General features: G+C 31.2%; 1 protein-coding gene across 1 annotated transcript; it reads left to right on the top strand.

Moving 5' to 3' along the window:
• The first annotated feature begins 7,299 nt into the window (after positions 1 to 7,299).
• On the top strand, positions 7,300 to 21,817 carry LOC135961001 (uncharacterized). The gene is made up of 6 exons (XM_065512481.1): positions 7,300 to 7,680; positions 7,827 to 8,086; positions 12,315 to 13,375; positions 14,455 to 14,711; positions 20,325 to 20,584; positions 20,649 to 21,817. Exons 1-6 carry the CDS (start codon positions 7,416 to 7,418, stop codon positions 21,717 to 21,719), a joined length of 3,174 nt encoding a protein of 1,057 aa, XP_065368553.1. The 5' UTR covers positions 7,300 to 7,415; the 3' UTR covers positions 21,720 to 21,817.
• The last annotated feature ends 956 nt before the right edge of the window (positions 21,818 to 22,773 follow it).

Here is a 22,773-nt window from a genome sequence, read left to right on the forward strand (position 1 = left end):
AAGAAAGTGGGTTAAAGTAATAGATGTAAATATTGTGGAAATATTTGTAGTAAATATAGGGTCTTCCAATAGGGACTTGCGAAATTTTGGCAGTTGATAGCTGCTCTATTGTTGCACCTACACCTGTTAAATGGCTGTCATTTATTGACATTCGTGCAAATGATAAAATTGTTTTATTGTGTTCGGTTCGGGCAACGCTCCTATCTCTTCGCTCATTTTTACAAGATTAGTCCCAATTCTGAAGGAATGTGTGTTTCAACAAACAAAGTTGTCGAATCATGGTGAGAATTTTGGACTAGCGCCTTCATCGTGTAACGTGCAGTTACAAAAGTCAATACATCAACATAACATAATTAATTCCTAAACAGTTTATATGAATTCCAATTTTTTGTCAATAATTCCCAAACAGTATATGTGAATTCTAATATAAGACATCTAAGAAAACAGGAACAAGGGAGGGAGAATTGAAGTTCCGATCTACTTATACTTTGCGCCCGGGTAACAAAGCATAATTAGACGAGAGCTAAATTCTTACTTCGTATTAATACCCTAGTTAAAATCTGTAGTTAGCCGACTGAGAGCAGAAGCATTTATCTCATCGGATCGTATTCATTAGCTAGTCGTAGCCAATAAGTTGTAGTTAGCCGATGAGAGCTGAAGAATTTATCTCCTCGGATTGCATCCATAAGCTGTATTTACGAATAATTAGTCGTTAGCCGGCCGAGAGCCGAAGCATTTATCTCGTCGGATTGTACTCATTAACTAGTATAGTCAATAAGTTGTAGTTAGCCGACGAGAGCTGAAGAATTTGTCTCCTCGGATTGCATCCATAGACAGTATTCACAAATAATTAGTCATTATCCGACCGAGAGCCGAAGTATTTATCTCGTCGGATTCTCTATTAGAAGTTTCACCCATTAACAAACATATTCCAAAGATCCAAGACAGCTCTGTGGTAAACATTTCAAAGGAAGCAGACCTTTGAAGAACCTGGACAGACTAAGCATACCCCGGCTGGAAACAAAAACTGCATCACAATCGATCCTTTGAGAATGAAGTTGGCCAGGCCATAAACTATCAACTTATTTTGGCTGGAATTGGATGTTATGTATACCAACGACATGTGGTTTCAATAGCAGAGCTGCCACACAGCTCAAGCCACATTAGATATTCTGCACGAGCGATTTGAGGGCATGGTTATCCCACGTGGAGTTGATGTGAACTGCCGTTAGACTTTTCTTGTGGATATTTTCTTAAGTAGCTAATCTAGAATAAGCCACAACCCAGCGGCATTCAATATGGATATTTTCGCGATGTTATATTCCCTACATAATGTCATCGATTTGCCTTTCAAACGAATAAAAAAGTTCGACGCACATTGTTCAATTTAAAGATAGCAAGTGCTTAATGAAGACTCTTTATTTAGAAAAAGTAATTGATAACTGATTAAAAAAAATACAGCTACTTAACACTCATCACACGCTTTAACCCTAGAATACTAAATCTTTTTTATTAGCAGCTTATGAGTCAACTTTTTTAACATAGCAAATTTATATTTTTAAAATATTTTTTTAAACAAAAAGGTGTATTTTTTAAGGTCTCAATATTTAATTACTAAACAGTAAAGTACAATTCATTTTTTGATGATATAGTTAAAGTTAATGAGTTCCTTACATTTAAATTTCTTTAAATAAATAATTAAAATAAAGTTATTTTCGTATAAAGGATTGTCGGTCATGTCCGACCATATTTAAAAATTTGTAACAGTTCTTTATTTATTAAAATCTACATAACAGCTTAAGAACTGTTACACACTTTAAACACACTGGTATTACAGTTAATATTAACTATAACAGGCCCTGTTACTATTTATATACACAGCGCCAGCTTTTAGAAGTCTCATAAATAATCTAATACAAATTAGTTGAAATGACTTTCGTGTATTTACAAATTATTTGGAGAGAAATTTGTGCCGATGCATAAGTATATAAATTAAAACTACGACTATATAATACCCTACACTAAGTAAATGAGCAAACACATTTTTCTTTTAAAATTTCAATAATATATTTTCGTGAATGATTTTAGAATGTTGGCCTTATATGGAAGATATGACTAATTATGTACTGATCGTCATGAAGTTAGGTCTGTATGAAATTTATTTCTGTTGAATTTTGTGTGTATGTTTATGAGATTTATGCTCATTAAAGGGATTTTCGGAAGCGGGCCTTATATGGGAGCTATGACTAATTATGGAGCGATCATCATGTAACATGAATTCCGTATATATAGAACTTATTTGGAGCCAAACTTGTAAAGATACCTATATAAATCAAACATTTATGACCGATAATGAAATAATGGACCATTTTCAGTTTCATTTTTGTCTTTTGGCCGAGAAAATGTAATGTACCAAATTTTATCGAAATATCTTCAAAATTGCGCAATGTACTTTGCACATAAGGTTTACATGGACAGCCAGACGGACAGACGGACCTCTTTTAATCGACTAAAAACGTGATTCTGAGTCGACTTTAAGGTGGGTGTTACACTAATATTTTTGGACGTTACAAACATCAGCACAAATGCATTAAATCCTTCCCACTATGGTGGAGAGGGTTTAGATAAACCTAAATATCTCTAGAATTAAAAGAGATAATCTACATGTATAATCGTATTCTTTCATACACATATAATCGTATTCTTTGTATAATTCTCAAGTAATATTTTTTTTGTTTTAAATTTCAGCTCATTCGGATCATAAATGGCTTTAAGGCAATAAAAAAATGTGTGACCAAATTTGCATTGCATGTAAAATGACGATGACCACAACGTTACCCAATTTCGTGGTCAATTCGACCTCTTTGTATTATTAATTGTGGGGATATATGAAAACTTTATTCAGATTTACTAATTCTGCATATTGAAACTTATCGCTCTGTTATTAAAGAATTAAAAAATTGCAAGTAATACGACGAAATATATAAAGTATTTGTTTTACAACCACTTGCTAATAAAACAAAAATAAACAAATTTATTAAAAAAAACAAGTCAGAGGTGCTAGTGTCAGCTGTGACGAATCTTATATACCCTGCAACTTAAACTATAATTATACAAATTATGCTCGTCGTTTAAATAAATTCAAAACATTTTTGTTAGATTGTCTCACAATTTGCCATATAACTTTTTTCTTCTGAACTGATTTTAATATGAAATTATATTGGTAATGTTTATTTTGAACTAAAATATTGTTTCTGAAATACAACATTAAAGAGATTCTTTCAGTTATTATAAATGTGTGGATTTATAATACCCGACATATGACGGGTAGGCCGTAAAGCAAAAATATGGTTTCGAAATATTGGAAGAATTGCAATTATGTATTAAATATGCAATACTTATATTTAATCGCTTTATGTTTAAGCAAATAATACTAATTAGAATATTAGCTAGAAGAAAGAGATATGCAAATGTTCTCGAAACATTATTAAAAAGATTTTCTATCAACACTACCTACCTTAAGTCAACACAAAATGTGCAACTAATTCTCATCAAAGCAATTAACATGTGTTAAAAACCTGTCATTGATAATGAAAATATCTTAGAAGTAGAAAAATATAAAAAAAACAATTTACATTTTTGTTTGTCAAAAACTAAAACAAATAAATGCTAGCAAAGTTTTACATTTGTAAACGTGATTTAGCAAATAAATATGAAGTGGAAAGAAATTAATAAATAAAACGTTGTGTGTTAAAATATTGACTACTATGGAGAATATTAAGAATTAATATACACAAAGGCTAGACACAGTCATATACTTATAAATAAAAGTAAACTAATTTAATTTTAGTGGTTAAAATGCATTTTGAGGGTGTGTTAGAATTGGTAGAATTCGTGAAACCAAGTGCTGAAAGCGTAATTTCTAAATTATTGCAAAAAAAGTAATGTAAAACAAGCAAAGATGAACCTAAAATACACTTTTAAACATCCTCGTATTACTTCTAATTTTTCTGTTCCATTCAGAGTTTATTCAAACCATATTATTTTTACTGGATGTAAATTTTACTAATATATAAATCAGACCGAAATTACCGTTATCTTTAATATACCGTTGCCGCAATGACGGTAAAGGATACATTTTGCATCGCAAGTAGTGATTCGGTGCAAAAATTATTTTCTTTCGTAGCGTTCAACCATCATTTCCAACATGGAGAATAATATTTCAAAGTCTCCCGGCTTCAATTCGTACACTCCCTGCAACGTGAAAAGGACCATAATAGGATATGGTTCCCAAATAACTTACGTACATGATTCATACATCAATATATTTAAAATCGACAAAATCGGCCCACAAATTGCCCTATTTTTGATCTATATCTGGATTACTAAGTCATTAACAGGGCAAGGATTTCTATGCAAATGCATGTTTGTAGTCTTTAACTCAAAATCACTTTTGATAATTTGTCATTCCGAATCGAAGAATTTGCAACAAAATTACATTGATTTTTTATTGCATATGTTTGCATATTTTAATATAAATGCATAGTTTTCTTTTAAATGCATATATTTAGCATATTTTCCATTTTATTGCATATTTAATTTTCTTTTATAGCAGCAAATAGCCTAAAGGCATTTGATTCCAAACTAATTCATGTAACATGTTTAGCACATGAATTACATCGAGTAGCCGAAGAAACTAGATCTCAATTTGAGGATATAGATTTATTAATTTCGAATGGAAAAAGTGTTTTTAAAGGCACCATCTTGTGTTGCTAAATTTAAAGAAAAGTATCCAGAGTTTCCTCCTCCATCTCAACCAGTAATTACTAGATGCGGCTTACTACTACTGAAAATTTAGATGAAATTAAAAATATTATGGAAGAATTTGATAATAGCGACGCTCACTCAATTAAAAAAATTCAAGATATTTTTATTTTAAAAAAGAATAATACTAAAAGCCAATTAGCATTTCTGTGCTCAAATTACATCTTTATTTCTGAAACTATTACTAAACTACAGGGATTCAATTCTCTGAATGCACAAGTAAAATTAATTGATGATGCTGCCAATAATTTCTTGTATTAATGAATATATTTTAAATATAAAACTTGTTTCTATTGCATATTTTTGCCATTTTTAGTGCATATTTTCTCTGTTTATAGTGCATATTATAAGCGCATATTTTTAATTTTTTACACTATAATGTTCAATAGCTAAGTGTGAATAAATGACAGATATGTACCCTTCAAGATGACATATAAATTAATTAATAGAAAAGCTTCGTTCAATAGATACTCCATCTATTGTAGATCCCTCATTTTTGACTCATACACCCAATACAACTCTAAATCTTATATATAAAAAGAAGTGTACATTTTGATGTCACCACTAACTGCGAAAACGGGTGGTTTTTGTGAAGTTTACATGAAATCGGCATAGTGGTTCCGGAGATATGGCTGGACCGATTTTTATCAAATTTTCAGTGAATCTTCAGATTTTTTATTTTCGGTCTGTGGGCGGAGGGGCGTGGTAAAATCAAATTTTTACACTATACCGCTAATGACAATATACCTAATGATTTCAAGGTCAGTAATTGTAGCCAAACTTTTGCAAATAAAAAAAATAAAAAAAAAAATTGCCAAAAAATTATTTTTATTTTTTCATTCGAGAAATAAATGCTTTTTTCATTCCCAACGATCAAACAATGCTAATTTTAATTTCGTTGCTTAACATCATTCTAAAAATTTTAATTCACAGTGGTGTACTCTGAAACGAATGATTTGGTGTAACATGTCCGGTACATACCAAATTTTCATATCGTTCGATAAAACAAGTATTCCGCTGTTAACATTGTACTATAAAATTGCTTTTAACCGATGATAAACAAAATTTCCGAAAGTACAATTAATATAGTAAACAACGTCGACAAATCAAATTTCGTTCTCGCCGAACTTCTGCCAAATGCAAATGAATATTCAATCCGTTGTCGACAAGGTATTCACAAGTCTTACAACCAACTACAAAAATTCGGATTGGCTGTGGGAACGTGCAATTTTGGTACCAAAAAATTATGATGTTAACAAGCTCAATGAGCAAATTAATTGAAACTGACTGGCGAAACAATGAAATACAAATCGATTGACACAGTAATGAACGAAGAACAGGCCTCAATTATGCTACTGAAACATTGAAGGTTAGATCACAGATAATGTTTCTCCGCAACATAAACGCGCCAAAATTATGCAACGGAACACGATTGACCATCAAAAAATGTTCACCAATTCTAATTGAAGAAACAATCATCGGTGGCAGATTAAAATTCGAAGACGTAAAGATTTCACGCATACCAAAGGTTTCCAACGACAAAGCATAAGGCCAATCGTTGACTATTGCTGGCTTACATTTGGAAAATTCATGTTTTGTGGTTTACTCCCGACTAAATAAAAAAAGAAACGTATATCCCCTGTCCTTAAGATGAATTCATAAATATAATATCCCATTTGCCTTAAATACATCCATTTCTTTTTTTTAAGGGCATACATGCCACTGTACTTATAGATATCCGCTACAACTTTATCAAATGACCACCTCAGTGTTTCGGGTGTGATGTCAGGTCGGGGAAGTCCGTGCTTCTTTTTGTCCGACACTGTATATTAAAATCGAGATGCAATATAAAACAGAATTATTGTAAGGGCCAGCAACGCGGGCCGGGTTCAGCTAGTATAATATAAAAATTTATGGTAAAAAGATTAAAAAACTCTAGTATATTTCATTCAATTTAATTTAATGTTCTAGATTTATGAAGCTATAACTAACAAAGATATAAACATTGGATTCTGGTATTTTGTTGCTAGTAGTATCATTGAATCAAAATTATTTGCAATTTTATTAAAATCATAAACACTTAAGAAATAATGAACAATTAAATTCGGTTAGATTTGAAAAATATAGTTGTTCTCATATTTTAAACACAAAATAAAAATTTTCCATCTCTGATACAAAATATCTATCTCACTAGCTGTAGTCTCTTTATCACGCTCTCTTTATGTTATTAAATTATCTCTTAATGATTCCATGTTAACTTGTCTCACTTTTAGCCGGCTTTTTACGTATTAGCATGATGGGCATATTTTTTTAGCAAAACAAAATATACACACACAATTTTCGATTATTAATCTTTTAAATATTCTTCATTAGCAACAGCTGATTGAGTTGTGCACAAATGTTGTTAACAGAAGTGCTAATACATACTGAGAAAAATAAACAAAAAACTTGTTGCCTCAATAATAAAAATGAGTAGACAGGTTTATCTGCAGTTTAGTATCTAAAAGATTCGCACAAGGAACGAGCAGTGGCTGGTGGTTAAAAAATTAAAAGTAAAAGAAAACATTTAAAAAAAGAAACAACAAAACAACATGCGTTTATGGAATGCACAAATAAACTTCAGGCTATTTTTAGGCCTGTTATTGACATTACTCAGTGTCGATCATTTAGAATCATATAAATTCTTGGGTGTGTTGCACTTTAGCTCAAAATCACATTTTATTGTGGGCTCTGCTTTAATGCGCGGCCTAGTGGAAAAGGGTCATGAAGTGACCGTGATTAGTCCATTTCCTTTGAAAAAGCCATTGAAAAATTATCATGATGTACCGGTGCCCTCGGTTTTAAAGATAATGGAAAGTGAGTGATTTTTGTTTTGTTTTTTTTTTAAATTTCATACACATTTATGTAATTACTTATGGTTACATGCATGAATGTCTTTTTTTTAATTATATCTAAATATATTAATCTAAAATGCGGTTTGTTTTAATTACTTGTAATCGTAGAGGAAACTAATGCACTTTTGGAAACAACGAAACGCAGTTTACTGGAAAATATTATGTCATTTCATAATATAGGTTTGCAAGTAACCGAGGCAGTTCTAAATGAACCGAGTGTTAGAGCTTTATTGGCCACCAATCAAACATTCGATGCTGTCATCTCTGAAGTTTTTCTGGCCGAAGCTTTGTATGGCATAAGTGAACATTTTAAGGCACCTTTAATAGGTCTGGGCACGTTTGGTGCGATTGCCTGGAATACTGATATGGTGAGTTGAATAATTTTTAGAAATATTTTTGTTTTTACAAATGACAGTAATGAAAAGTGTTAACAACTTTTGTTAAAATAAAGTCAATTTCTTAGTAATGCGTGCTGAAATTCATGTAGTTTTCATAGTAGTTTCTACATCATTTTCACAATGTCTAGTTATTATTACCCTACACCATCGTAGCGGAGAGAGTATTATGCATTTATGCAGATGTTTGTTGCGCCCAAAAATATTAGTCTTAGATTAAACGATGTCCGACCTTCCGTCTGTCTGGCTGGCCAGACCCTTCACCAAATTATACTTTGAAATAAAATTTTTAAATATTTTTAGGTAAACAAATATTTTTTTTTAATTTTCAGTTCAAAATGTTTTTTTTAATTTTTTAGTGACAAAAATTTTATGTTAATTTTTTTTTCAAAATTAATTTAAAAAATTTTTTTTTTTGGCTTTTTTAGTGACAATTTTATACCAATTTTTTTTTTTAAAAAATTTTTTTTTAAAATTTTTCCAATTTTTTTTTCATTTTTAAAATTAAAGTTTTGTAGTCATGAAAAATTAACTCGGTCTCTATAATTTCTTGTTATAACCGCATCTTCACTATCGTCAAACAAAAATTCACGTCTTAACGTTTTTAAAGCTATATATATAATTATATAGCTTTTTATTATATATATTATAACAATATGAATTTGTAAAGCGATCGTTTACCTTGCAAATTTTTGACAAACTTATCAATTTTTGACAACTTAGCAAATTACATTTATCTTCATTACATTTATCTTCATCAAACAAGTAAGAAAGTATGGTCGGTCAAGCCCGACCATATAATACCCTACACCAAGTAAATGAGTAAAAATATTTTTCTTTTAAAATATCAATAATTTATATTCGTGAGTGATTTTCGGAAGTGGGCCTTATATGGGAGCTATGACCAATTATGGACCGATCACCATGAAATTAGGTCGTGTCATTTATGTCTATATGAAAGATATTTATGTTGAATTTTGTGTATATACCAACATTTATAAGCGATTTATGCACATTAAAGTGATTTTCGAAACGGGGTCTATATGGGAGCTATGACTAATTATGGACCGATCGTAACAAAATTTGGTGACATGAATTTTGTATATATAAAACTTATTTGGAGCGAATTTTGTGTAGATACATATATAAATTAAACATTTATGACCGATAAAGTCCAATTTCGAGGGGACATTTGTATGGGGTCTAGGTGAAATAATGTACCGATTTCAGCGAGTTTCAATAGGCTTGGTAATATGTACCAAATTTTATCGAAATATCTTCAGAATTGCGACCTGTACTCTGCTCACAAGGTTTACATGGACAGCCAGCCAGCCAGACTGACGGACGGACGGACATCGATTAATCGACGCAGAAAGTGATTCTAAGTCGATCGGTATACTATATTTTTGTATTTTTCTCTGTTTTCTATGTGAATAAAAGCAAAATGATAAAATAAGTATTTGCCGAGGTAAATGTTTTTTTTGGACTTAGAGCTTTTTCTATTGCTTAGTTTGTATTTTTTGATGGACTTAGGTCTTTTTCTTAGAACTTGTCTTTCATTTCTTATTTACTACTTTTTATACCCTTCACCATGAGTGGCAAGGATTTGTCATTCCCTTTGTAGTTTCTACATTTTTCATTTTCGACCCCACAAAATATATATTTTGGATCGTTACATGTCCGTCTGTTCGTCTGTCAGTCTCTATGATGAAATCAACTTTCCGTAGCCCCTAAACAACTTACATACATCATTCATACATCAATATATCGGGAATTCTTCCGGCTCGGTTGCTATTAAAAATCGACAACATCGGTCCACAAATGGCTGAGATATAAGGAAAATTCCAGGATAACCTCATTAATATAGGAAAAATGGGTATCTAATGATAGATATGTCAAAGTTCATTGCAACGATGTATATAAGGCTATAGTAAGTTGGACCTAAAATGGGTCAAAATCGGGAAAAATATATTTTAACCAGAATTTTTTTTTTCATCCAAAATTTTTAATTTTTTAAAAATTAAAAAAAAATTTTACAAAATTTGGATAAAAAACTTTTTTAAAAAGGGTATGTGTATAAGGTTCGGCTCAACCAAATATAGCTCTCCTGCTTGTTTTTCACTAATAATTTTAAAAAACAAAAAAAGAATTTGAAAAAACTTAAAAAAAAATTATATATTTTTAAAAACAGTTTTGAATTTTTTTTTTTTTAAATTTTGTTTACCTAAAAATATGAAGATATTTCGATAAAATGTGGTACATACACTTGTTTTTGGCCCAAGGACGAAACCTATTGAAACTGGATGAAATCAGTATAATATTTCCTCTAGCTCCCATACAAAAATACTTTATACTATGGAAATCATGTAACCTAATTTCATGCCGATCGGTCTTTAATAAGTCATAGCTCCCATATAAGGCCCGCTTCCAAAAATCACTTTAACAAGCATAAATCTCTTAAAAATGTTGGTATACATACACATAAAATTCAACGCAAATAACTTTCATGGCGATCGGTCCATAATTAGTCATAGCTCCCAAATAAGACCCTCTTCCGAAAATAAATTATTTAAATTTTAGAAGAAAAATATTTGACCGACCATTTTTTCTTACTTATTTTAATACATGTCATTGAACAATTTGATATAAATGGTTAAATTGTACTTTTTATAGGGACTTAGAGCTTTTTCTTGTGATAAATTGGACTAAGCGTTTTTGCTCATCACTACAAAACAACAATAACTCCAATTTTTTTCTTTGTAATCAATGTATTTTTACTTATTGTACATTACTGCATTAAAATCTCAATTTCTAAAAAAAGTGGACTTAGAGCATGTTAGGCCAGCGATATGTTATTAAAGAAAGTATTTTTTTTTAATTAAAAAAGAGTTAAGTCACATTTTCGCCTACAAAACAGCAAAAATCAACTATTTTTTTAATATTTAAATTGAAAATCATTTATTTTTGGATCCATAATAGATATTGACCTCAAATCTTTTGTATATTATTTCTAGTTTAGTTGTCTAACAGAAGAAATTCGAGTCCATTCAGTCCAAAATTGCGCCCTATATTTTTAAAATAGCTGGCCAAGGTTTGGCAAAATTTTAAGATTTCAATTTTGAAATGCCTATAACTCGGAAATTATAAGAGATAAATAGCACACGCAAGCATGTTTTTTCCAAGACGTAGCCGAGCGCTTTTCAAAAATATAAAAATCTTTGAAATCGGACAGGAAAAAAAATCGTACGTGTTTAAAAATTTTACATGTCGAAGGTACCCTACTTTGAGCCACAATAGTGCCGCCCCTGGATCATTTGTATGGCCCATTTTATTATCTTAAACTCGAATGCTCCTGGGCTACGCCCGTGTCAAATTTTATTCTGATCGGAGCAGTCGTTTAGAAATGCCAGATTTATTTCCAAAAAATTTCGATTCTGCCCCACTGTGCAGTCCTTGTCTGAGGGCCCTACAGTCGGTGCTATTATGCAATCACCAAACAGACAGGTGAACGGACATAGCTAGATCGTCTTAGAATTTTATGTGGACCCAGAAATCTTTTTAGTGATGAGTATAATAACTAGACATTTCGAAAATGAGGTAAAAACTTGTATGAAATATACATGACTTTCATAAATTTGTGTTATACGAGTAGAAATTAATAAATAACAAAATTTTAAACTACTAATTTATTTGTTATCATATTATAATAAGTACCCCAAAGCGTTGCATATGTATGTAATAACGAAATTGATATAGTTTTTACTAAATAACTTAACTTATTTTTGTCTTATCTTGGAAAGCACCTAATTAGAAGTTATTTATCAAATTTCTACAAATTACACTACTAGACAAATACAATTTTTGAGAAGTACTCCTCTTACCAAACATAATTTTTATACATATACTTAAAACTTACGGGCAGTTGTCATGATATTTTCACTTAAATTTTTCACGAAAAAAATCTATTTTACCTTATAGAATGTAGCATTTAACTGAATGTGTAAAAAACTGTTTATGAATTAAAAATCTACGGAAGCTAAGATCTTAATTGAGTATCAACGTAAAATGTTTGCCATATTTTTGTTCAGCGTGCCAAAATTATATAAAAATTATGTTTTACACTAGAAATCCCTTTTGGCTGTCGATTACTGTTATCAGTTTCAACATTAACCCATAATTCCCTTAATATTTCTCTTTTCAGGTTGGTTCCCCTTCACCACTCTCCTATGTACCCAGTGCATTTTTACCCTTCACCGATCGTATGTCTCTCAAAGAACGTCTCATAAATTTAGGCTTCTCCACATTCGAGCGACTATTTTTGAATATACACTATTTGCCACAACAAGAAGAACTTTATAACAAGTATTTCCCCTACAATGAAAGATCCATGTATGATGTGAGAAAAAACGCTGCCCTGGTATTGCTAAATTCCCATGTTTCATTAAGCTTTCCTCGGCCTTATGTACCCAATCAGATCGAGGTAGGAGGCATGCATATCAATCGTAAAAGATCTCCTTTGCCACAAGATATAGAGAAGTTTATAAATGAATCACAACATGGTGTGATATATTTCTCCATGGGCTCAAATATAAAATCGAAAAATCTACCATTGGAAACCAGACAGGAAATACTAAAAGCTTTAAAGTCTCTTAAACAAAGAGTGCTATGGAAATTTGAAGATACTCAATTAGAAGGAAAACCCGATAATGTTTTCATTAGTGATTGGTTTCCTCAGGATGATATACTGGCCCATGATAATGTTAAAGCTTTCATTACACATGGTGGCCTACTCAGTACCACCGAGAGTATTTATCATGGTAAACCTTTTATAGGTATACCCATATTTGGTGATCAATTTCTTAACATGGCCAAGGCGGTGGCCAATGGTTATGGCATTATGTTGGATTATAAAAATTTAAGTGCCCAGGCTTTGCAACAGGCTGTGGAAACTATGACGGGTAATCCCAACTATACAAAGTTGGTGAAGAATATGTCAAAACGTTACAGAGATCAACCTATGGAACCTTTACAATTGGCCACTTATTGGGTGGAACATGTGGCCCGTCATAAGGGTGCCAAATATTTACACTGTGCCGGTTTGGATTTAAATTTTGTGCAATATCACAATATTGATGCCATGCTAATTTTGTATGGTGGTCTGCTCTTGGTTCTAGTTGTAATTGTGTGGCTGTTGAAGTGTATGGTGGGCTTGGTGTGTGGCAAGAAACAAAAGACGGATAAAAAGAAATTGAAGAAGAATTAATTTAAGTTGTATATTTTCCTAGATTATAGATTTTATTGTGATTTTAATTTGTCCTTTTGTATTTAAATTCATTAAGACTAATTTAATTTTATATTTATTTAATAAATAAATTAAGATAATGATTTTTGTTTGTCATTCAATTTTACCAAAATTTAAATAAAAAGCACAGTTTTTTCTCTAGATGGTTATTTTTTTATTGAATCATAAACTACACAGTTTGTACAAGACTCGGCAGATCGGCTTAACCGACTCTTAGGCATTCGGCGCAGGTCTCTGCTGGTGGCCCATGTGGCCCGTCATAAGGGCCATGACAGCTCAAACCTTATTTCGGGTGGACATTTGTATGGGGGAAATGTGAATTTTGATAGAAAAAAACACTACGTATAGTAAAAATAATTTTTTTTAGTGTTAACGTACAAATATAACGTAAACAAAATAAAAATATCTAATAGCCAAATTTTAGCTACCTGCAAACAATACAATAAGGGTGGGAAAAATATATCTTTAAACTATTGATCTCTTGCTGAGATCGTAGGATGAACCTTTTGTTGTTCTATGCTACACAATACATATTACAACAATAAAACAAGATACAATATCTTTGAATTCTACCTGTATGGAAACCGTTTACAGAGAGGTTGCACATTTTATTTGAAGTTTTTTTAGTTCTACATAAACAAACTGTTTAATACATAAATTAGTTTTATATATACTGCCTCTAAAGATCTGCCCTTTACTGAACAATTTATAATCTCTTTCCCCTAAAAAAGTACTCAAAATTCAACAAAAGTCCCAAAAAATATTTTTAGTTATGATAACACATACAGTGTCGACTGTTTAGATTACTAAAGAGAAATTACACCATATGGAACTTAGATTTCAGTATAAAATTTTTTTTTATAAACTAACAAAATAAACATTAACAGAGAGTTTTTTCAAACAGTCATAGAAGAACACGCGCTCTAACAACACATGTTTAGCAAAGCGGTCTACGCGAACTCGCAGTGTTTAAATTAAATTTAAAGCGTTCTAACAACAATAACAACAAATAAGTTAATTAATAAATTAAAACCCACGTTTGGTTAATTAAAATGCGTCTCGCTAGTTTATTATTATTATTTATGTTCAGCTACTCTGCTGTAGTGGTGGAATCATACAAATTTTTGGGTGTCTTGCATACGGGTGCTAAATCACATTTTATTGTTGGTTCGGCGTTAATGAAAGCTTTGGCCCAAAAGGGTCATGAAGTTTATGTGATCTCACCGTTTCCACAAAAACAACATATTAAAAATTATCATGACGTTCCATTAGAATCTATGATGAAAGTAATGAATGGTGGGTATTTAAAGGTTATTAAAAACAATTTTATATAAATAATAGCAATAAGTATTTATTCGGTGTGTATACGTGTAATTAACTACAAGTTTTAAAATAGCAGTTATTAATATTTTTAACATATTTGTGAAAATGGTTGATTATTAAGAATTTTATAATATACACAGAATGAAGTTTATGTATTTGATATATATATGTATGTACATGTATCTATTAAATACATCTAAAAATATTTGATTTAGCAAACTGATCAGCGACAAAAGACAGATGTTATGCATTAAGAATATTCGAATTGTGATATTTAAACACAAATGGTGCTACAGTCCAACGAACAGGCTCGGAACATAAACATTTTTTCAAACTAAATTTTGAAATGTAAAATAAATTCTTAACAGTGAAAATTGCTGGCACCTACATATTGTTCATAACCAATTTGGTAAATTTTGATAAACTTTAGTTTTCATTGTATTTGAATTTTTAACCTTCCAGCTAAGATTTTTGAAAACCTAACTTTCCTGCAGTTCATTGAACTAGTTCATATACGACGAATTTTAAACCCACGAGCAAAGTTATTGATTGGTGAATTTAACATGGCAGGTATCCGATTGAAATATTCTGCATAACACTTCACTATTAAATTTAATAGTACTAATACTCCTGTATTTGAGAAACAATATTTTCTCAGAGATATTAATAATTAATAATTGCATGTGAGTCTACTTTAAATGTTTGCATTTTCTGCATTATCAGTGAGTACCAAAATGCCAACGGCTACATTTAGCATTACAATTTGTCATCGAAGTAATATATTTTAGAGAATTTTATTTAATTGAAACTCGACGAATATCTGAGACAAAACTTCCCAACCACTTCTTTCTAAATAGTTTTTACCAGGTTTTTAACATGTGGCCTATCGTTGTCATGATGGAATATTACGGTTTCATATATTTCGGGCAATGATCGCTTCAAACGAATCAGTTGCATTCGATACAGTTTCTATCTGATGCTCTGGCCAGTTGTCAGCAGCTCAGAATAGAATATAGAGCATTACCTTAGCGGCTTGGATATTTAGCTTTTGTTTTGATTCGTCTGGTTGACCGGGCTTCACATACGATTTCTTACGCTTTGAGTTATCGTAATGCAGCAATTTGTCATCAGAAGTGATAATTCGGTGCAAAAATTATTTTTTTGTTGGCATCATTTCAGACATACAAAATCTTCTTGCAAGGTCTCTTAGCTATAGTACCTAATTTTCCAGCTTTTGGATGAAGGCTGCTGCTTGTAAACGTTTCTAAATTGCTGATTGAGTAGCTCCCAATTATGTTGCAAGCTCTTGTTGAGTTTGACTACAATCTTCACGAAGTAGTGCCTCAAATTCTTGGTCTAGGTCTTTTTTTTTGGTTGGCCTGGGCGATATTTGCCTTCCGTGTCAAAAGTACCACTTCTGAATAGCAGTTGTGGAACGTAATAACAATAAGCTTTGGGAAGCAATCGGCGTGCTTCAGCGACACTTTTTTTCAAATTAAAAAAGTAAAGCAAAACTTCCCTCATGTAACGCTTTGTTGGCACAAAATTTTAAATTTTCGAAGCTATAAAAACGTTGTTTACAGTATAATGTTTAATAACTAAGTGAGAATAAATGACTGATATTTACCCTTCAAAATAACATACTATATGTGATGAAAAACATAATCATGTCCGTTCATAATTAATTTTTATAGCAAAATCTGAATATTTACATATGGGGAATTTCATGTCAAGTGAACCAACTTTTAAAACCGATGTCTTCCGATCGGGATGACACCAAGGTTAGTCGTATTAGATAGTAATTAAGTTGGTTCACTTGACATGAAATTCAAATATTCAGATTTTGCTATAAAAATTAATCATGAACGGACATGGTAGGTTTTGTCATTATATCTGTTAAGCCTGTGATATAAAATTTAAATTAACCACTAAAAGAAGAATATTATTTTTAAAATTGTATTTTCATAGTTAAATTATTTGTATTGAATTAGTTAACTACAATTTTTATTATCATGCTGACGTTTAATTATTGTGTATTAATCAACCATTCATTATGATATTGATAACCAATATGGTCTGCTGACTGCACATTTTTTATTACTTATCTTATTATTTCAATTTTGTATGATTAAATAGATTTATAGATAAGAATTGATATTGTTTTTAATTAGCTTCTGAAATAGTTCTTTTTAATAACAAATGAAGTTAAAGCGATAGTTAAAAAAAAGTAGTTCAATGCAATGGCTATTGTGGGAACAAGACTAGTTCATCAATAAACTACCATTAGCTAACACTTTCTAAGTAGATTAAAAATGCAAACGATATTTTGGAAATACAATTGAAAACTAAATAGACTAGAACGAAATTGACACTTTTGCACGAAATTGACACTTTTTTTGTCAAGAAGGGCACCCAGTGAGTTAAACTAATTCGGGTACGCTGAATTCAGTGGGGCTAACCGTTTTTTTAGGTTAGCTTGTATTTTCGAGATATACCGTTATTTGGAAAATAGAGGAGGTTGCACAACATATGTATATACGCGTAACTCAAAAACGGTTTAGTTTCTCGAATAATATGAAAAAACCGAAATTCCGCAATAAAATTGCCTTTAAGTAAGGTTTAACATGTTTTTAATCTTCGTAGTCATTTTAGAAATATGTATTTTTTTTGGCAAACAAAAAACTATTTTTTAAATTTCGAAATTTTTGGTTTAAATCCGCTGGGTGCCCCTCTTGACATTTTTTTCAACTAGCACAGTGTAGTTAATGGTGATTCAATACTCCCATAGAGTTATTTTTTTATTTAGTTGAAGTTAATGCATGAATTATAACACTTTAGATAACAACTACTTGTTAGCCGACTGTTTTTTTATAAAATATTTGTATTTTTTTTGCGATAAGAATTCAAAGTTACAGATAAATAGTTGTATTTAAGTTTGCAGTCACCGAAAAATTGCTATATTCTTCAAACCTGAAGTAGGGTGAACTTCAATAATGAATCAAAAGTTCATTAGTAGTAATTAATGAAGTAAACATATTACAATTTTCTTACCCTACACCACCGAGGTATATGTACCAAATTTCTAGACTTTTACTTGGAAAGGAAAAATTTTATGGGAAAAAATCTATTTGGATTGTATGGGCAGTGGGCGTTGGGCATTGGGCGTGGTCGATTTTGAAAAAATTTTATTTTTTTTTCTTAATTTAGTCCATATAATTCTCGGTGACAAATTTCAATGCTCTACGACCATTCCTTAAAATTTTTACACAAAAATGTATTGCATTGGCGGTATGCGGTGGGCATGGCTGATTTTATTGAAACTCGGTATTTGGAATCCAAATAAAATTTACAAATATAAGTTTCATATCGGTTGCTCCACTTCTGAAAATCACTCACGAAAACAAATTTATTGAGATTGTAATAGAATAATGATTTGCTCATATACTCATATGGTCAGGCTTGACCCACTATACTTTCTTACTTATTATACCCTTTACTATTTGCGACCCCACATATTTCGGATCGTTATAGATAGTGGAATCGATATAGCCATGTCTGGCCATCTGACCATCTGTATGTTGAAATCAACATTCCGTAGCCCCCAAATAAGTTACACACATGATTCATACATCAATATATCCGCTATATACCCGGTTCGATTCGACAAAATCGGCCCACAAATAGCTGATATATAAGGAAAAAACCAGAACAACCTAGATTGTTTGCCTATTTTTTATCTATATCTGGATTACTAGACATATGGGTATCTAATAATAGATATTTCAAAGTCCTTTCCAACGACGTATATAAGTTCATAGTAAGTTAGACCTACATAGAAAAAAAAGACAACAGTTCTTAAATAATTAAAACAAATTCTAAACACTTGGTTAACTTTTGTAACAATTTTTTTAATCAAATTATTTGTAAACAATTTTAATTATTTTCTTATCAAGTATTTCATTTGTTGAATAATTTATTTTAATAAATTAAAAAATGTCAAAAAGAAAAAGTAAATTGTACATTTTAAAATAAAAATCTATAAATAAAATATTAATTGTTTGCAATGGAAATTTTTTGCGAATTGTTAAAGAAAAATATACAAGGTATATTAATTAAATAAGTTGTTGTAACTTTTAAGCGAAATACATTGGACGAAAAATCATTTAAAGAGATATTTTTTTCAACAGGGTTTACGTGCAAATCTGAAAGAGCGTGCAATGGTCCTTCGCAAGAAATATTTAGCAAATACGATTGATCATATTTGAATAAATCTGTATAAAATTCAAGATTCCATCCAACATTATTAGGAATTATACAGCGATCACATGTGCTCCAATGCATTCTCCTCTCTAACCGAATTCAAAGTCAATACTTCAAGTGTAACCATTAGATCCATGTTCTATTATATCCACAATTGTCCGGCTTAAGTAATAGAACTCACCCAATAATTTTGGGATGAAATAGCTTAGCATAGAACCAAGAAAAACTCCCTTTTCAATGTCATTTTCAGATTAAAACTTGTAATTATTAATAAAAAACTACTTAAATAAACCCTTTATTGTTTTTCTTAGTATCGAAAGGTCAATAAAATAGCATTAATTTCGTTTAAATCCAATAGAGAAAATGTAATTAACTGTTAGCAACACAATTGTTTAATATGATTAGTTTAATGTTTAAATAAATTAAATTAATTGTTCAATAACTCAATCTTGTAGTTAAAAAATATTGTTGAGTGTTAAAAACTTTAAGTAATAATTTTTTTTTATATTCACAAAGTCGATTGTTGGTGCCTTTTTAATTTAAAAATTAATTGTATTGACGAATTTGGTAATTAATATGACAATTGATTTGTAGTAATTTTTTTCTGTGTACAATGAGTCAAAATCGGGGAAAAAATGTTGACCCGAATTTTGTTTGTCACCAAAAAAAATAGTCTGCACTAATAAATTTAAAAAATGAAAAAAAATTATAAAAACAAATTTGAAATTTTTTTTTTAAATTTAAAGAAAATTAAAAAAAAACAAAAAAGTATTGTTTGGTGAAGGGTATATAAGATTCGGCACAGCCGATTGTTCTCTTACTTGTTTGTTTTTATTAAATCAGTATGAACACCTGCAAATAAAAAAGTTGTTTGAGGCATTTAAATGCGTGAAATTTAAAAGGGACATACTTGTACAAATGGTGTATTAGGAAATAAATAAAAACAATTGGGGGATACAAACGGTCTGCTATTAGGTCATATTGTCATAATGTCCTAATGAAACATTTTTTTTGTGTTTCAAACAAAAAAATTCTAAAATAATAAGTCCGGACGGACGGACAGACGGACATCTCTTAATCGACTCAGAAAGTGATCCTGAGCAGATTGGTATACTTTAAGATGAGTGTTGGGACAATATTTGTGAACGTTATAAACATCTATGATGGTGTAGAGTATAAATATTATTATGAATACATAGTAACTTAAGTATTTGTTTATATCCTACGATGTTTAAAAATTTCCAAGAAAAATCATTTATCAACTACTCGAGATATTAATCATAAATAAATTTTAATTTATATATATTATTTTAAATTTTCTTTCAGAGAAAATCAATAGTTTGCTGGATAGAAACGATAAAAATGTATTGCAGAATGCTGTTCACTATTTTGACATGGGCATAGAGCTCACTGAAATTGTTTTGAAAGAACCTAATGTACAACAACTAATGGCCAGTAATCATACATTTGATGCAGTTATATGTGAGGTGTTTCTCTCAGAGGCTCTATTTGGTTTAAGTGAACACTTTAAAGCACCTCTCATAGGTCTGGGTACATTTGGTGCTATATCATGGAACACAGATATGGTAAGTTAAATATATAAACTAAATTAATAGTCATTATCACTTAACATTTCTTTATTTTTTTTAGGTGGGCTCTCCCTCTCCTCCCTCTTATATACCCAGTGCCATGCTGAAATTCACCGATCATATGTCTCTCACCGAACGTGTGGGAAATTTGGCGTTTGTCTCTTTCGAGAGATTATTTTTGGATCTGCACTATTTACCCAGACAGGCGGCCTTGTATGAGAAATATTTCCCTCATTTAGAAAGAGACATGTATACAGTGCGTAAAAATGCTGCTGCGGTTCTGCTTAACACTCATGTATCTTTGGGCTATGCCAGACCCTATGTGCCCAATCAAATTGAGGTGGGAGGCATGCACATTAATCGCCAGCGTACACCTTTACCCGAAGATATTGAGAAGTTTATTACAGAAGCTGAGCATGGTGTAGTTTATTTCTCTATGGGTTCCAATTTGAAGAGCAAGGATTTACCGCCAGCCAAAAAGCAAGAATTATTGACAGCCTTTAAGAACCTTAAACAAAGAGTTTTATGGAAATTTGAAGATCCTAAGCTGGAAGGCAAACCTGATAATGTTTTCATTAGTGATTGGTTTCCACAAGACGATATATTGGCCGATGAGAATGTTAAAGTTTTTATTACACATGGTGGACTTTTGAGTACCACCGAAAGTATTTATCATGGTACTCCTGTTATAGGTATACCCATATTTGGTGATCAGTTCCTTAACATGGCCAAGGCGGAAAGTAATGGTTATGGCATACGCTTGGACTATCAAACCTTGAATTCTAAGGACCTCACAGCAGCCGTGGAACGTGTTATTAATGATCAAAGTTATACTCAACGCATAAAGGATATGTCTGAGAGATATAGAGATCAACCCATGCTGCCTTTGGACTTGGCTGTGTATTGGGTGGAACATATCGCCCGCCATAAGGGTGCCAAATATTTGCATTGTGCTGGTGTAGATTTAAGTTTTATTGAATATCACAATATTGATGCCATGTTACTATTGTATGGTGGTTTGTTATTTATGCTTTTCGGCATTATCTACTTTTTCAGTATTTTGTTGAGGGCGCTAATGAGGAAGCTTGCTCCTCAACAGAAGCCTAAGAAAAATAAGCAGAAAAAGAATTAAACTAAAGAGTGCTGCTACTTATGTAAATAATTTTTTAGTCAAATTTTATTGGGTTGTATTTTGTAATTAATTAAAATAAATAAAAATTGGTTAAACTATGTGAAAAAGTTTTAAAATATTTTTTTTTATCGTTACCAATAATAGTAAGATCAGCTACAGTAAAATTTGCACTCATTTATGGATTAAGAACCAATTAATTATTGTTTGCCCACAAAATACGTTTCAAAGAATTCAGATCTTTAAAGAACCTAGAAGGGAGAATCCATATCAAAACGGACAGAAAACAGATATTTTCGGATTTGACATCTTCGATTTTAATAAAATTTACCACATATATTACGATTCCAAAGGGTTCCTCAAATCAATGACTTTTTCATCGGAAACCCTTTCCATTTCAAAGATATCGCGATTTGAAGTATGAAAAAACGTACATTTAAAAACATTTTACTTTATAACTCCTGAAGTAATCGAGTCTCCATCGAATTTTTTTGCACGAATATAGTAGAGAGTTTAGTATCCTTATACCGCGTTTTTTATTAATTTTTAACACCGCGATCTTTGATATTTATACCCTACACCACCATATTGGGGAGGGTATTATGCGTTTGTGCAGATGTTTGTAACGCTCAAAAATATTAGTCTAACACCCACCTTAAAGTATACCGATCGATTTAGAATCACTTTCTGAGTCGATTAAGCGATGTCCTGGCTGGCTGGCTGTCCATGCAAAGCTTGTGCGCAGAGTACAGGTCGCAATTTTGAAGATATTTCGATAAAATTTGGTACATATTGTTTTTTCGGCTCAAGGACCAAGTCTATTGAAACTGGCTGAAATCGGTCCACTATTTCACCTAGCCCCCATACAAATGTCCTCCCGAAATTGGACTTTATCGGTCATAAATGTTTAATTTATATATGCATCTCCACAAATTCCGCTCCAAATAAGTTTTATATACACAAAATTCATGTCACCAAATTTTGTTACAATCGGTCCATAATTAGTCATAGCTCCCATATAGAACCGCTTTCGAAAGTCACTTTAACGTGCATAAAT

The sequence above is a fragment of the Calliphora vicina genome, chromosome 1, assembly GCF_958450345.1.
Source record: "Calliphora vicina chromosome 1, idCalVici1.1, whole genome shotgun sequence".
Classification (NCBI taxonomy): domain Eukaryota; kingdom Metazoa; phylum Arthropoda; class Insecta; order Diptera; family Calliphoridae; genus Calliphora; species Calliphora vicina.